At 45.3% G+C, this 16,114-nt stretch overlaps 2 protein-coding genes across 5 annotated transcripts; one reads left to right on the top strand and one right to left on the bottom strand.

Annotated features, from left to right (window-relative positions):
* Window positions 1-29: 29 nt before the first annotated feature.
* Window positions 30-4,981, bottom strand: NKAP (NFKB activating protein). Its single transcript, XM_051788728.1, has 9 exons — window positions 4,715-4,981; window positions 4,283-4,363; window positions 3,828-3,901; window positions 3,498-3,617; window positions 3,017-3,062; window positions 2,517-2,632; window positions 2,294-2,369; window positions 1,663-1,812; window positions 30-1,052 (listed from the first exon to the last, which is right to left on the bottom strand). The coding sequence occupies exons 1-9, from the start codon at window positions 4,957-4,959 to the stop codon at window positions 878-880; spliced, it is 1,083 nt and encodes a 360-aa protein (XP_051644688.1). The 5' UTR covers window positions 4,960-4,981; the 3' UTR covers window positions 30-877.
* A 73-nt stretch (window positions 4,982-5,054) lies between these two features.
* Window positions 5,055-14,691, top strand: ZBTB33 (zinc finger and BTB domain containing 33). Of its 4 annotated transcripts, none has more exons than XM_051788663.1 (2): window positions 5,055-5,147; window positions 9,634-14,691. In XM_051788663.1, exon 2 carries the CDS (start codon window positions 9,636-9,638, stop codon window positions 11,667-11,669), a length of 2,034 nt encoding a protein of 677 aa, XP_051644623.1. In that variant the 5' UTR covers window positions 5,055-5,147; window positions 9,634-9,635; the 3' UTR covers window positions 11,670-14,691. The 4 variants fall into 4 exon arrangements, with proteins under 4 accessions (XP_051644623.1, XP_051644654.1, XP_051644644.1 ...); XM_051788694.1 differs by lacking the exon at window positions 5,055-5,147 and adding an exon at window positions 7,746-7,763; XM_051788684.1 differs by lacking the exon at window positions 5,055-5,147 and adding an exon at window positions 8,078-8,302.
* The last annotated feature ends 1,423 nt before the right edge of the window (window positions 14,692-16,114 follow it).

Genomic DNA, 16,114 nt, shown 5'->3' with positions numbered 1-16,114 from the left:
GCTGAAACAGACCAAATTAAAACACTACCGGAGTTAAAATAAGGTTTTAATCTAGAACACTTTCATAAACATAAACATTTCAAATAAATTGAAAGACACATCCTTGTTGCCACTGTATACATCCAGGGGTTCCAATCACTGCACCCCACTGCTCTAATGCCTATGTATAACATAGGAGAAAAAGAAGCAAGCAACTTTGTTCTCCACCACAGATTTCGGTGAAGAGCGGACCCTCCTATTATACTGTTACTTTACACCCCAATTGCAATCTGCTTGCTTTCAAGTAACTGAAGCCCATCTGTATTAAATTACAAACTCATTTACAGAATATTTACAAGTCTAGTTTGAACCACAAACCAAACTTCACTGTTTTGAGAAAAACCTAAATCTAAAAAGACTTCTGAAGAAATAGTGGACAGTCCTAGATCTTAAACAGGAACTCAGGAGTTCCTTCATTTTTGCTGCTGTTAGTAGTAGCTTGTTCACTGTCTTTTCCAAGCTAAATGAGTCTATGAAAAATCAAAATAAATGGAATTAAAAAAATGACACATTGGTATTATGTAACAAAGCCCTTCTCACGGGATCCTCCTGCTTGTCTGATTCAAAGCAAGCGCAGAACATTTGACACCTCTAATCTTCCCTGTCTGTTCCTGCCTTCTAGCCTTTCGCTTTACAGGGATTCCTTGTAGATGGTGAACAAATCACCCTAGAGAATCTGATGAAAGTAACTCTGTTTTCTTGACAGAAGTAATCCACTCCTGGGGCCCGGCCCTGTTGGGTGAAAGGCGCTGCAGCACCTGCAGCATTTTTCAAATCACGACTGGAACAGGTCAGCTGCTGCGTGGTACAGTCTGTGCTGCACAGCTCAAACAAAGCACTATTTCTCCTCTTTGCCCTTAGTCTTTCTGTAGACCATCTCCCGAAAGCTTGCGAGGATCTTGTTCTCTCGTTTCCTCCTCTCCTCTTGGTTGAAGGAGGCCAGGGCTCTCTTCTCGTCCGCGCTGTAGATCTGGTTCTCCTTGCGCAGACGCACGGCTTCCATGCGCCGGTGTCTGTGGAGGGGAACGTGGTGTGTGTCATCATGGGCACACTGCCCCGGTACAGCTTCCATCCATCAACTGGCCTGAGTGTTTTCAGGGGCTTTAAATAAAGATACCTGCACTACAAAGTCCGAACTTGCACACAAACCTTCCCAAGAAGGAGTGTGGCAGAGCAAGGAACTGACTTCTGGGCGTGTCAGCCAGAAGTCCCACCTACCCCCAGGGTGTCAGCTGCTGGCTCACCAAAATTTAAGTGAAATTCCTGGAGGACTCATAGAGCAAAAAGTGCAGCCAACCTCTCACACTTTGATTTGTCTCCTACTGGCCAGCACATCACCAGGGCTGTCCAAACACACCACCTGGCACAAGCATCTCCTCATTTGAAATAAAGATAATTAGAAGTATATTGCCTGGAAAGAACTTTTGCTCGAGGAGAAAGCATCCTTGAAAACCTCACCATCTGTCTACAGCAATGGGGAGTTTGGTGTAGATTACTGCAAGCATGCAGAGCACCTTCTCCTCCACACTTTCAACTAGAGCTTGGAAGCAGTCTGCCACTCAGCCAACAGAGCAAGCAGCTCTTGAAAACATCACTGAACCACTGCCATCATCAAAACCATACCTGCTGCCACTCATGACGTAACCAGAGCTCTCAAACGATGCGATCTCTTCACTGGTTAAACCGATCTCGCCTCTCCGGGGAATACGTTTTCCTGCTTTTACATACTCTGCCATTGCTGCACCTTCACCCGGCAGGAGGGCGTGTCCATAGCTAAAAAAAAAAAAAAGGGAGGATTGCAGTCTCAAATACAGAGAGCCTGAGATAAACATCCTGCTTCCCTGTTCACTACCAGATACAGCTGCATTTTTAAACACTTTCTTATTCTTTCCCACATATTGGCCTGTTCTTTCCTTATGGCTAACACCAGCAGAAACATCTTAAATTACCAGTTGAGTCCATTCTGATTAAAAAATGAAGAAGACACTACAAAGTCACAACACTGCAGAGCATTAGAATAAAGGTACCTTACAATTGATTTTCTAGGAATCAAGACTAAGAAGCATAAACCAGACTTTTCTACCCAAATTCAGGCCAGGGGAAAGGCTAGCACCACTAGCACTTTTGTTTGCAAGTTTCTGGCACAGCATTTCTCCCTCTGCATGCCATATTGTTGTAACAGCCCTTTTGAACAGTAACTTTCATGCTTGATTTACTTGATTTGATCAAAGCACTGTTAGAGCTGGCTACTCACTTCAAAGGCCTGTCATCCTGAGACGCATGAGTTTTGGGAGCCTCTGGTCCAATCAAGCTATCAGCTTCGGTATTTTCTGCAACAATCAAATAATGAGGAAGATTGATATTGTGCCCATTGTTCTTTGTTATCAGAAGTGTTCCACAGGTCAGTAAGACCTAAGAGAATTCACAAAAAGGACACTAAAAAGTTTCAATACAAATGTAAAGTCAGGTGAACCTACTTGATCTCTCAATCCAGAGATCATCCCCTTGAACTGTTTCATCGTCGGAATCTTCGCTACTGGAATCGCTGGATTCCTTCCTGCTCTTCTTATTTTTCTTTTTCTTATACTTCTTCCTGTGATAAAGTCAGACAGACATACTATTTACCAAAATTTGCTTGGAATCATACTCAAATAATTAGTTTCTCAAGGTAACTTCTACTTATGGGAAGACTGGCTGGCTATGTACAGATTGCTGTTTTATAGAAAACACCTTACAGCAAAGCCAAGACAATGTTACACCTTTCACAGAGCGCTAGAAAGTGGCTCTACACTTGCAGGGAGTTGTCTATGCTGCACGATTCTGTTGATTCAAAGAAAATCCATCAAATTAATATTACTTGTCAGCACTTGCAGCCTGAATTACCAGAGTGCTCAGACTCCCTCAGAGCCTGTGAAGAAAGTGGAGCTGCTCTCCAGCCAAAGAAGCCAGAACTACACGCAGCAACCCAGGCACTTACTTTTTGCTCTTCTTTTTCCTCTTCTTGCTTTTCTTTTTATCTTCATCTGAAAAAAAATAAAGTATATCATTAGCAAAAAGAGATGATTAGCTATAACTAAGTAGTTTACTGTACTGAACTGCCTCCACCAGAATGCCCTAGTACTCACACAGCTTCTCAGACATGACTGTTTAGATATCAAGCAATACTAAGAAAGCATTAGTAGAAAGCTACCTGCAGTATTGATGAATATGAGAACATCTCAAACAGATCTCTATGATGAGATACCCAATGGATGCTTAACTCAGAAATCCCATTTCCTGAGGCCAGACCTCAAGCACTCAAGGAAAAGGCACTACAAACCCAGCAAGATGGTGAAAGAAAAGACCATGGATTGATGCTGCAGCTCTGTAACTTCAGAACACTGCAAGCATGCAATAAAAGCCAGAAGTGTCAGTTTGTGTTCAGCCCTCACACACCAGCCAAAACCTTCCTGTCTTACCACTGGAGTTCTGCTCAGACTCCGACTCACTGTCGCTGTCCTCAGAATGTTTTCTGCGCTTTCTTTTGGATGCCTTACGTTTCTTCTTGTTTCTTTTCTTCTTCTTTTTCTTCTTTTCCTCTAGAATGTTTTGAAAATATAACATTAGAGGTCAATCAACTGGCTCCATATGTACTTCCCAATCTTCCCAAGGTAATGCTCTCCTTTGAACTGGAGCCCACTCACTTCCAGCCATCAAAACCAGTAACCCTCCTGCAAGTAACTGCAGCAGATTCTAGACTTCAATAGCTTCCCATTTTCAAAACAAGCTGTGTAAGCCAAACAAAATACCTTCGGAGCTGGAATCCGAAGAACTACTCTTCGATTTTGCCTCTTCATCTTCTACTGGTGTATGCTCATCAGAACTGAATAAAAAGAACAGTTTGCTGTTTAACATCTATTTTGTAGTACTCAAGATCAAAGATACACATGTGACCAAAGGCTTGCAGGTTTTGAGTCAATACTTGCAATGAAGTAAACTATTAAAGGGTTAATTTTCAGCATGGGAACTGCTTTCAGAACCACAACACAGAGGTCACAATATTTGTAGATCAATTTATTGATCTACAATTAATCACATATTGGAATTACCTGGGGGGAAAAACCTAATAATCTCATATTATGTTGATTCAGAAGTTAACTGATACGACAAGAATTGTGGCAATGGGACTAGCACAGGGATAAGGCATTTTTGTAAATTAAACTAACATAAAAAACTGAAGAAAAGAAAAAAGAGTAAGCCTTACTCGGGGTCAGGAACCTTTGGTGACAGCCCCCAGACTTCAGGTGCCCCCAGCTCTCCAATTCTCTCTCTCTCATTGAGCCTCCTGTAAAGGAAAACACCTTCACTGAACCCTTGCGTGCCACACCTAGTACATAAACACTTTAAATTTAGCACTTGTCACCACTGTTAATCGCAGTACGGAAAAGAAAAAAACAGGCGCAAGGAGCCAACTCCCAGGCCGGAGGGCTGGCAGAAGTGCCCCCCCACTGCAGAGGTGTTACCCCCTCCCAGCCGAGCCCCGGCTCAGTCCTGCCCGCGGACACGGCCGAGGGAGCGTCCGGAGGGGCCGAGACCCGTGGCCGGGCCGTGCAGCGCCGGGCCCGCCGCCCTCCCACAGCACCCCCAGACCCCGCCGACAACCGGTAGGACAGCCCCGACCCGGCCCAGCGCTTGCCTCTGCCGTAGGATCTCCTCCTTCTCCTTCTCGTAGTACTCGGGCCAGCCCTTGCCGTGGTGGTGGTGCCCGTGGTGCGCGGCGGAGCGCGGCGGGCCGGGGCTGCGCGACCGCGACCGGCTGCGGCTCCGCCGGTGGCTCGGGCGCCTCGGGACGTTGCGCTCGCGGGAGCGGGATCGGGATCGGCGGGCGCGGCGCTCGGGGCTGGCGGCGGGCGGGGAGCGGGAGCGGGACACGGGCGCCATGGCGGCGAAGGGGCGGGGAAGCCACTTCCGGCCGCTTCCGGCCACTTCCGGCGCCTCCCGGCCGGGCGAGCGCGGGGCGGCCCCGCCCGCGGGGTCACCGCCCCTCCGGCGCGGGCGGCACCGGCGGCTCCGGCGGCTCCCTTTGTGCCGCCCGGCAGCGACGGACGCGCGGACAACGGCGGCGGCAGGTGAGGCGGTGGTGGGTGAGGCAGCGGCGGGGGGAGCGCCGGCGGCGGGTACCGGCACGGGGCCGCGGCCCCGGGAGCTCTCTAGGGCGGCCCGGGAGCAGCACTGCCCCGCGGACAGCTCACCCTGCCCCGTCGGGGCTCGCCTTCCCCGCCCGGGCCCGACACCGTCACGGTCCGGTTGGGAGTGCTGGAAATCCGGCGGCTCCCGGCGCGGCCTGATACGGCAGCGTGTCGGGGGAGCATTGACAGGGCGAGGGGAAACGGCCTCAAGTGGCACCAGGGGAGGTTTAGATTGGATATTAGGGAAATTTTTTTCACGGAAAGGGTTGTAAAGCATTGGAACACGCTGCCCAGGGAAGCGATGGAGGCACCATCCCTGGAAGTGTTCATAAAACGTGTAGCACTTGAGGTCGTGGTTTAATGGTGGTACTGGGTTGACGGTAGGATTTGATACGACCCGCCCCAGAAGGGGAGGGTAACCCAGGTTCTTGTTAATAAATCCCTTGGGGTGGATTAAGGTGAAACGACACTGAATGATCCGTGTTTGTAAATATATATGTAGGGCTTATTTTAGAGCAATTTTGTTTCAAAGGAAAACAGGTGTGTAGCCGTTTTGCTTCTTATCATCTAAAGTAATACAGCAATATTAAAGCATAAAAGTAACACTTAAGGAAATGTATAAGGAGGAGAAAGAAAGGATAAAAATGGAAAGATATATGTTGTCACCACTCGCTGGATCCAGCGATGAAACTTGGTAGTTGCACCTTCAATGTTCTGTTGGTTGAAGATGGTGGTCGCAGTCCTGTCCAAGTGATGGTCTTGATCGGCTGGGGGAAGCCCCCTCCTCCCCTCAAAACTCAAAGATCTCACGAGTTACACACATTCGGGCTCAGGTGGGAACGCCTAGTGCCTCCCGTGGGGCGGGGAGTCACAGGACACGTCATGAGACGGAGAATGCTTCTTTGTCTCTCAGATTTGTCAGATCTTTAAAAACGTTCTGTTCTCTCAAACTGGAATTTTTAAAAACAAGAGAGCTCCTCAAACTGCTTAACTGAAAACTTGTCAGTGAATTGCGTATTTTTTTGTCTTCTCACAAAAGCCTGACATCACTTCTTTAAATTTGTACTTCATATTTTCAGAGGCTCAATCCCAGAGTTTTTTTGATCACTTCTATGCAACAAAATAAAAGTTGCCATTGTGTCTCTTAGCTATTTTTTCAGTTCCAAGAATAGCATGTTTAGTTCTATGTTTTAGATGTTTCTTATTAGTATCTTAGATAAAATGGTTCTTTTAAATCGTCACTGTATAAGTGTTGATGTGACTTGAATCACCTGACACTTTATAATCTTATCTAAAAATAAAAGAGGAAAAAACAGCCCCAGAACTAAGAGTTGCATGCTAGACAAAAAAATATGAATGTTGAAATTCTGCATTCAAGTGCAGGAGGACTGAGTGGCAGCTTTGGTCAGATTTAAGCTGCTCAGAGCATTGGCTCTGTTCTGGCCACAGCAAGGTGACAGTGGGGTTCAGATTTGTATCTGATCAAAGAAGTTGACATAGAGAGAAGCTTTTCCAAATAAGGTAAAAGTCAAGGAGATGGTGCAGCTCTCCCAGCTAGACCAGCAGCTTTTAAATCAGCCAGTATTTCTATGCCTAAGGGTAAGCAGTTCAAACCTGATTTCTGAGAACTGGTGATGCCTCAGGAGCAGGGCTCCTTCCAACGCAGTGCTCATCTTTAGCTGTAAATTCTCCTGTTCATTGTTTAGGAATGGGATAGGCAATTAGGAGAAAACTCCTTAAAACTGGAAGATGAAAGGCTAAGAAATGGTTTAATTTGGGCCATCACAGATTTTTGGAGGAGAAAAAGGAACACTGGATTAAGAATTAAAATAATTATAGTATTATTTTCATTTAATATATCCACCTAAGTAAAAATTATTAAGAACCTGGATCAAAGGAGAAAACTTAATTGAAGGGTTATATGAGGAAGAAAAGCCTTCCTTTTCCCCGATTATTCTTTTCTGTTATTTATTCTCCTCCATTTGACTCTCTGGTAAAAGCTATAAATAAACAGAAACCGGTTTATAACATTTCAGATATGAGAGCTTGCTTCCAAAAGGCACTAACTATACAAACACTACTAACTATACAAATATAGGGAGGTTGGCAGTGATTTTCTTGCTAGAAGGGCTCATATACTGGGGCAGGATCATTTCATTGCTGATATATGTAGTGTGAGGGATTGCAGCTGTTTCTGCCAGTGACTGTGGCCTGTTCATGTTTTTGGTCTAACTTCACAGGAGGACATTTGTTCTTGTCAAAGTTTTTAAATCTTAAAGAAAAATAGGAACCCCTGTGGTTCAAGTCCACAAAATCCATAGGAAAAAAAAAAATGGAACAGATCAGTAACTGAAGATGAAAAATATCTTTTATGATCTCGGTGCTCTTTGAGCGTTCCAGAACAGCGACAGTTTCCAAGAGGCCGCATTGTGGATGTGTCGCTTTGATGGCCACATGTCAAACCTGGAACCTGTCGCGCCTTTTCTCAAAGATACTTTGTGTGGAGTCCGTGCACGTCTGCACAGCTGCCAGCAGGGTCCAAGACGTGCCAGCGAGGTGCAAAGAGCACCAAACCAACGCTCCTGCAGTGTGGGCAGGGGTGCCCAGGGTCGGATTATACAGGGGTGCCCAGAGCTGGGTTACATGGGTGCCCAGGGTCGGATTATACAGGGGTGCCCAGGCCGGGTTTTACAGGGGTGCCCAGGTCGGGTTATACAGCAGTGCCAGGTCGTGTTATTCAGCGGTGCCAGGCCGGGTTATCCAGCGGTGCCAGGCCAGGTTATACAGGGGTGCCCAGGCCGGGTTATCCAGCGGTGCCCAGGTCGGGTTATCCAGCGGTGCCCAGGCCGGGTTATCCAGCGGTGCCCAGGTCGGGTTATCCAGCGGTGCCCAGGCCGGGTTATCCAGCGGTGCCCAGGCCGGGTTATCCAGGGATGCCCAGGCCGGGTTACAGCCCCGCTCGGTGCTGGGCGGAGGTGCCACAGCTGCGTCACCCCCGGCGGAGCAGCGCCAGCTCGGTCCCTGCCCCCGGGAAGGAAATGAGCCGCAGCGGGAAATAACGTCTGCACGGCCTCATCCACACGGCCGGGCACAAGGCAGGTGCCGGGACAGCCGGGCGGGAACCGCCAAGGCCGCGGCGAGGCCCGTGCGTGAGGCCCGAGCTGCCCAAGGCCTGCGGTGGGGCAGGGGGGGTTCTGCCGGCGGGGAAGAACCCGGGCGGTGCGACCGGGCAGTCTCCGGTAGCCCCGGGGCCGCCGAGCCGAGGGTCTGTGGGCGAGCCCCGGCGCGGGGGCGGGATCGCGGCCCGGCCCCGCCCCGGCGCGAAGGTTCCCGAGGCCTCTCGGGTCAGGGCCGAGGGCAGCGCGGGCAGCGCCCCCCGGCGGCCGAGGCGCGGCGGGTGCACGGGGAGCGGGGCCGCGGCCGGAGCGCGGGCAGGTAACGCGGTACCGGGGGCGCGGGGGCAGCGCGGGGCTCGGATCCCGCCCCGCCGGGGGCTCTCCCCGGCTCGACAAGGGCCGAGCGGCGGAGGGGCCGTCCGTGGGTTCGGGCCGCTGCCGCCAGGCCGCTCCCGGAGCCGCCGGTCCTGCCGGGCCGCCCGCGGAACGCCCGCGGCGGCGCTCGGGGCGCTCGTTGTCACGGGGAAGCCCCGCCGGGGCCGCGGGGGGAGCGGGGCCGGAGGTACGGCGGCCGCGGGGCTCCGGCCTCGGCGGCTCATCCGGCCCGGCCCGGCCTGCGGAAATAAAAGTTTCGCTGTTCTATATTTTGACGTTGATTTTTTCAGCCTGTTGGGGGCTGTGAAGGGGGCAGTGCCGAGAGAGGGGTCAGTTTGACTTTGCGGGTCTGTTTTGTTGCCGTGCTGCCTCGGCGTCTCGGTTTGAAATACAGAATAGCCTTGCGAATGTATGACGAGGGGTTAAAAAAAGTTTATTTTCCTGGGGCAGGAAGTGCGGTATCCATAGCGTTTTCATCAACTCAGTTGACTGGTGATATACAGATATTGCTGTCTGGCCCACGAATAACTTCATGTTATTGGGATTTCTCATAACAATTTATAGAATATCTTCACAATCAGAAAGAAATGTCTAATAGTGTTTAAAGCTGTTTGAGGGACCCAAATCTTCCATCTGCTTGGTTGTAAAATTTACTGTATTTTCTGTTGCGTAAAATAAGCAGTTGTTTCTCTGTTCCTCACCTTGTAAGAGTAGAGGATATGTTCAGAATTGCACTTACCTTTTGTAGAAGGTGAAAGGACAAATAAGAAGAAACAAATTTGCCAAGTGCTGTAGCATATATCCTTATGAACAGTGTCTCAGATTTGTTTTCTTTCAAAGAAGGAACAGACAGTAAATATGGGAATTTTGTCACGCAGTTAAAACTGTATGTCTGTATTTTTACTAATTTGATACTTTTTACTTTCCTCTTGTAGGAATGGAGGGGAAAAAACTCATCTCTGCAACAGACACACAGTATTCTAGTGTGCTCCTTCAGTCTTTGAATGAACAACGTGGCCATGGACTTTTTTGTGATGTTACAGTCATCGTGGAGGACCGGAAGTTTCGAGCTCACAGAAACATCCTTTCGGCCTCAAGCACGTATTTTCACCAGCTTTTCTCAGTGGCTGGTCAAGTGGTTGAACTGAGCTTTGTGAGAGCAGAAATTTTTGCAGAAATTCTTAATTATATTTATAGTTCGAAAATAATCAGCGTTCGATCCGATTTACTTGATGAACTGATCAAATCAGGGCAGCAGCTGGGCGTGAAATTCATAGCTGATCTGGGCATAGCTCCATCGGAAGAGAAAAATGTGCCGAGCGAGGTCAAAGATGGTGCTTCAGAAACTTCTAGTCCAAGTCAAAGGGATGCTGAAACACAAGTACCTCTAATCAGGCCAGAGAGTCAAGAGGCAACGGATGGGATGCCAGTTATAACACAGTCATTCTCCTTACATGGCATAGAATATGAGACTACAAAAATTACAGTGAGCGACTCGGATGATGAGGACGATGATGTAATTTTTTGTTCTGAGATTGTTCCTCCAAAAGAATGTACTAAAGATAAAAATGCTGCAAGCCAGAACCAGCCTTGCTCAAGTCCAGCTGGAGCTTCTGACCAAAAAACCTGTGGCGGTGGTGGCTCTCCCTGTTTGACAAACACCACAGCAGCTCAAAACCTCACCTTGTCTGCCAGTCAGCTAAACCCAAACCAAACACAGTCAGGTGCTGAATCGCTTGTCTCAGCAACTCCCCAGCATTTTACCCCTAATATCATCGTGCTAAACAAGCCTCTGCTTAACTCATCACTTGGTGCCAGCTCCTTGCATCAAACACATGTGACCCCTACAATTAATTTACTTGAGGAGAACCAGCAGCCATCTAATAAGGGCTCCTTAACTGAAGTGGAAACAACTGCTGTTGATGATGAAGAGGTTGTTGAAGATGATGTCGATATCATTAGCTCCTCTAGTCCTGGTTCAGTCAGCAGCAGCTCTTTGGTTCAGCAGTCTTCTGTTCCCAAGGCAGCAACCACCGAGGGATCAGGTGTACAGAAAAAACAGGTTGTTACATTTCCACAAGAGTCATTTGCTAAACCTGGAGAATTTAAAATAAAAATCTCAGATGTCCTCAGTGGAAACAACAAGGAATTCAATTCGGGCATAGCATCAAAGAATGTGGCAGATGGGCAGAAAATCATAACATTAGATACAGCAACTGAGATAGGAGGCTTGTCAACAGGCTGTAAGGTTTATGCAAACATCGGTGAGGATACGTACGACATAGTCATCCCTGTAAAGGGGGACTCCGAGGAGGGGGAAGCCAAGCCTGAGGACACGCCCAGGACATCTGGTGATGAATCTTCAAACAGGAAACGCATGAAAGTCAAGCACGATGACCACTACGAGCTCATAGTGGACGGCAGAGTGTACTACATCTGCATCGTGTGCAAGAGATCCTACGCGTGTCTGACGAGCTTACGGAGACATTTTAACGTCCATTCCTGGGAGAAGAAGTACCCGTGCCGGTACTGCGACAAGGTGTTTGCTCTGGCAGAGTATCGCACCAAGCACGAGCTCCACCACACCGGGGAGCGAAGGTACCAGTGCTTGACGTGTGGCAAGACTTTCATCAACTACCAGATCACGGTCTCCCACATCAGGTCGGTTCACAGCCAAGACCCTTCCGGAGACACCAAGCTCTACCGGCTGCACCCCTGCAGGTCCCTGCAGATCAGGCAGTACGCCTACATTAGTGACCGCTCGAGCAGCATCCCGGGAATGAACGAGGGGGGAATTGTCTATCGTGTTGGCTCAGGGAAGGACGGCACTGAAGGGACAGCACCTAACTCTCCGGCCAAACAAATTAGCTGGGACGACATTTTCGTTCCGCCGGGAAATGAAACAATGTTCAAACAAAATCCGTCAGAGGGAAGTACTGAGTTTGAGTTTGTAATACCAGAGTCTTACTGAAATGCATTAAGTGCTGGAAAAAAAGGATTCAGTGCAGAAACATTGCAGCTGTTTTAACAGGACTGTTAAAATAGCTGTAAAATAAAAGGTTAAAGTCAAAACAAGCTAACTTGTTCTACAAAGTCACCAAAATGGTAACACTTGTCTGGATTATGTTATCTGCAGTGATTTGTGGAAGCAATTCATTTCAAATTTATCTGAATAGAGAGGAAGACATTTCTAAGGAGCTGGCAGTGTTTTCTGGTATGTTAAATTTGATCAAAACATGAGGATTTGTAGCTTGAAAAGGTACAATTTCTTCTAAAGACCTAGAAATATTTCTAAAATAATTGAATTATTTTCTGTACCCATACCTACTATGTAAACCCTTTACTTCATGTTAGCACTTTAATGCTGAATTCTGTTTAGATGTTAGCCAAGAAAACAGGCTTTTTTTCATTGTCTCTTGGTCGTGGAACCATTTTAAAAAAATAATCCCACACCTCACATTTGTGAACAGTGCATTACTGCAAGGGGCCAAAATAAATGAGCTGTTACTAGACTGGAGTAGTGTATTTCTGAGCTAGCATCTTAGTTTTGCTTTTATAAACATTATAAATCATCTGTCTTTGTGCAAATGGTTTTGTCAATGAGAGATAATCAGGGCTAACTTGAACAAACTTTATTTACACTTGGCAGGATGGTGAGCAGAGTATTCACTGTCTGAACCATCATATTTTATTCTTTTTGCAATGGGGATAAAAAGCCAAAACCTACAGAACTCTGTAGTGAAGAAGCTTAAAACACTTAGGAAGGAGATTATTTTACTGTTTTAAAGCTTGAGGAATAAGATCAGGTTTTTTTAATGCTGGAAAAAATGCCAGTAGTTAGTTTGATACAAAGTGATGTTCCTTCTTTCACTCTTCAAGAAGAAGGGCTTCAGTCTGGAATTTTAAAAACAGTAATACTTTTGGTAAAAGTAGTATCTTTTTGTTTTGTTTTGTTTTTAGCTGAAGGCTTCTCAAAACTGGGAAGTCATGTAAATGCTGTATCGGTTCAGCACTGAGACTGCTGAGGATCTTGTACGACTTTGTCTAGATCTTCAAGTGAAACAGGGATTTGGATTTTTTTTCTCCCCCATTTATAGATTGTGGAAGCGTGAAGACTAAACCAACGATCAAAAAATACCCTTTATTCACCATAATCTAAAGTATAATTTCTCTGTGGTTGTCTAGTTGTCATCTGTTTTCAGGTTTGGGTTTATTATGTTGTCCTTATTCTCCTTGCACTTGGTACATTTTTAAGCTCTTAGAAGATTAATGAGACGTCCAACTTGATGAGGAAATGGTAGATCTGAGAAAAACAAATGGCTGTTTACCAAGTCATAGTTTAGCACTTCAGATTTAGTGACTTGTTGAATTTTTGTAAATGGTAATATAAAAACTGCTCAAGTTCTAGAGATGACTGAGAAAGACTGTCGTGCGTAGTACTAGTTAGTTATTGCAACCTTTCATTGCTTAAATTCCAGTTACAGGTTTTTCTTTCCTTTTTCATGTTTTAAGCAAGCATCTTGATCCTATGACTGTCAAAGTCAGGATTTTGGACATACAGGACTCTAGACAGAAAGGCTTAAATGGTAAATGATTCAAATATAACTCGAGCTACAGAAAAGGATACCAGAAATCCCTGTGAGCAACGGTGGGAGGAGGATTTGTTTACCTTACACTTGTAATGCTCTGCACTTCTCTTTTGTTGGCCAAGAATGTGGTACACTGATGATTTCCAGATCATATTGCAGACCCCTGGGAATATAATGGGGCATGCTTTAAGTGTTCCAGGTGGGGTGTTATCTGAGGTGGCATTGCAGCAGTCAAACATAATCCTTATGCAACATGAGTGTGGATTGCCTGTGTTGGCACAGGTGGTTCTGCCCTAGCTGGCTGGTGCTATGACGGGAATTCTTGAACTTTGACAAGACAAATACAATGTTATTTTTGTTACTGACATGACACGTTTAATCACACAACATTCTGAGTTGGAAGGGACCCTCAAGGACGATCAGGTCCAATTCTTATGACCTGTACAGGGATCTGGAATTAAGCATACATTGCAAAGTGTACAAAATTAAATATAATGGCTATCACTGTTTGCTGCTGGTATATTTCAAACCTTAAATTAAACTGTGCCTACTAAAGGTCTCTTTTTGGAGGAAAACTGGAAAATTAGGGCTTTGTAACTATTTTTGCTAGAAGACTCGTGCTTGCATGTGTCTCAGGGTCTTCAGTTTTCCTTGGAAATAATTTTTGATATCCAAAGTCCAGAGGTCATGTAAAGCATTTTTTTTATTTCACTTCCAGTATTTATTGGTTTGGAAACACGTTAAATCCATACTTCTAAAACTTTCTATGCGGCCACGAGCTTTTATATTTAGATTTCTGGCTGTTGCACTTATATTTGTGGGTTTGTTTGTTTTTGTAAGCATTTAGCTTCCAGTTTAACTTAATGAAATAAACTTATGTAAATATTAAGAAATTGGCTTTGGGGTAATGGAAAAAAAAGGTTGACAAAGCATTTATATAGAAATTAAAAATTTCAACAGACTGTGGTGGCAAACCTTACAGTCATTTATATGCATATAAACCATTAACAGATCTGCTGCAGAATATGGTAACAGTGGCTGCATCCTCACTGTCTGGTTTCTTTGGGGATTCATACCTAACATTCCACTATGTGAACTAAGCAAATATTTGTTTGTTTAACAAATAACACTGACTGCTTATTTATTTTTTACTGTTAAGGCATGCAGCTTATAAAAGATGCAGAAGCTGACAACTATATACATTGAACTCTGAATTCTACAGCTATTGCCTAGGAAATGTTCCATGTGAAAACATTTCTTGATTTTCCCAGATCTGTGATGTATATAGTTGTACAGTCCTTCCTTAACATACTTTTTAAAGTTGTGTTCTACTTTTCATTAATCGATACTTGATATTAGTTCTTAGAGCTTTCTATGGCAAAAATAAAAAACTTAAATTCTAAAGCTGAGTGGTAGCATGTTTCTTTGTAACTGCAACTCAAGTTCTACAGTCTTAACGTGTTTGATTACCAACAGCTTGTACCTTCCTTTTCCAGGTCTTTGGGAATAGCAGGGAACCGCTGGGGCAGGGGGGACACACAGCTTTTTGGGCCTGAGGTTGGTTGGTTTGTTTGTTTTTGTTGAACCCTTTCCAAGAAAGCAAATTCACTGAACAGCTCCAGTGTGCTGTGAGAATGCTGTGACAGCCACAAACTCTCAGAACAGGCAGAGCTGCCATGGAACAGTCTGACCAACTGCTGCTGTCATTGCAAACAAGCTCAAAATGAAGAAAAACATCCCCAGTGACCAGTAAAACATCCCTAGTGACCAGTGCAATGCATTTCAGCTCACTCATGGTTTGGGCTCCACTTCTTCCTGGCAGCTGACTTCATCAGGACAGAATTAGGCCCATAGTAAGTAAAGGAGACACTGAGACTCCACTGTCTACATTATTCATCTGTATGTTAAAGCAAAAAATCAGCAGTAATGCCTTTATGGTGCTGGAGGTCAGGGCACCATGTTATGTGGGTAGAACTGCAGAATTACAAAGTGTAGGTACATCTGGGGCTTTCACAAACAGAATTTAAAAAAAGGTGTCTTTGTTTAATCCTGGTATAAAAACACATTTCCAGTATAACAAGTAGAGGTGGGGTTTTTTTTTTGTTCGTTAGGTTTTTCTTTTCTTTTTTTTTTTTTTTATTCTCAGTGCAATTATACTGGAATTTCTCAACTAACATTAAAGATGCTTGTAAGACAGGAAAGTTGTTAAAATGTAAAATGCAATTTATAAATGTTTACAAAAGTCACACAATTTTATTTAACTTTGGTAAAGTAATAAAAGGGTACATATGAGCCACAATCTTGACATTCTCATAAGAAATGATGAATACAGTGCAGAATGTTGCAGTTACATTAAATGTTTAGTTTTGCTCAAGCAGGACACAGGTAATTCAACAGAAAATCCCACCAGTAATTTTTTTAAATGTGAAAATGGCCTTGTCCTTTTATAGTGAATTTAAAGCAGCAATGTAACTTTTGCTTAAGCATTCCTTAGAAAAAATGAGAATTTGGATATTTCCTAAGTTTAATGTTTTTCAACTCAAAATCAGTAATTTCCCAGTTGTTCCTCTGCCAGTAAGTTATGTTCCCCTCAGGAGTTTTGTCCTGTCCTGTGGTGTCCCCTAGTCCTTCTAGCCCTATTTAGTTCACAGGCACAAATGGTAGAGTGTTTGTCAGAAGTAGGACAGGACTGTTACTTGTTATCTCAAAGATACAGGAATAAAATGTTTTCTGATACTAAATTGATGTGCCCTTCTAATTCTAGTTTTGTGGGGAGTTTTATCAAGAGAAGTACTGTCTGTTTTGAAATTGCCCATGATCTCTTTAT

The sequence above is a fragment of the Manacus candei genome, unplaced genomic scaffold (assembly GCF_025592945.1).
Source record: "Manacus candei isolate 608988 ecotype Guabito, Panama unplaced genomic scaffold, ASM2559294v1 h1tg000003l, whole genome shotgun sequence".
Classification (NCBI taxonomy): domain Eukaryota; kingdom Metazoa; phylum Chordata; class Aves; order Passeriformes; family Pipridae; genus Manacus; species Manacus candei.
This window is presented reverse-complemented; position numbering and strand designations above follow the sequence as displayed.

Coding starts and splice junctions, on each gene's coding strand:
- NKAP (XM_051788728.1), bottom strand. CDS start 4,959: ATGGCGCCCGTGTCCCGCTCCCGCTCCCCGCCCGCCGCCAGCCCCGAG. Junction 3,902..4,282: donor CCAAAGGTTCCTGACCCCGA/GTAAGGCTTACT, acceptor CTTTTTATTCAG/TTCTGATGAGCATACACCAG. Junction 3,618..3,827: donor TTCGGATTCCAGCTCCGAAG/GTATTTTGTTTG, acceptor AAAACATTCTAG/AGGAAAAGAAGAAAAAGAAG.
- ZBTB33 (XM_051788663.1), top strand. CDS start 9,636: ATGGAGGGGAAAAAACTCATCTCTGCAACAGACACACAGTATTCTAGT.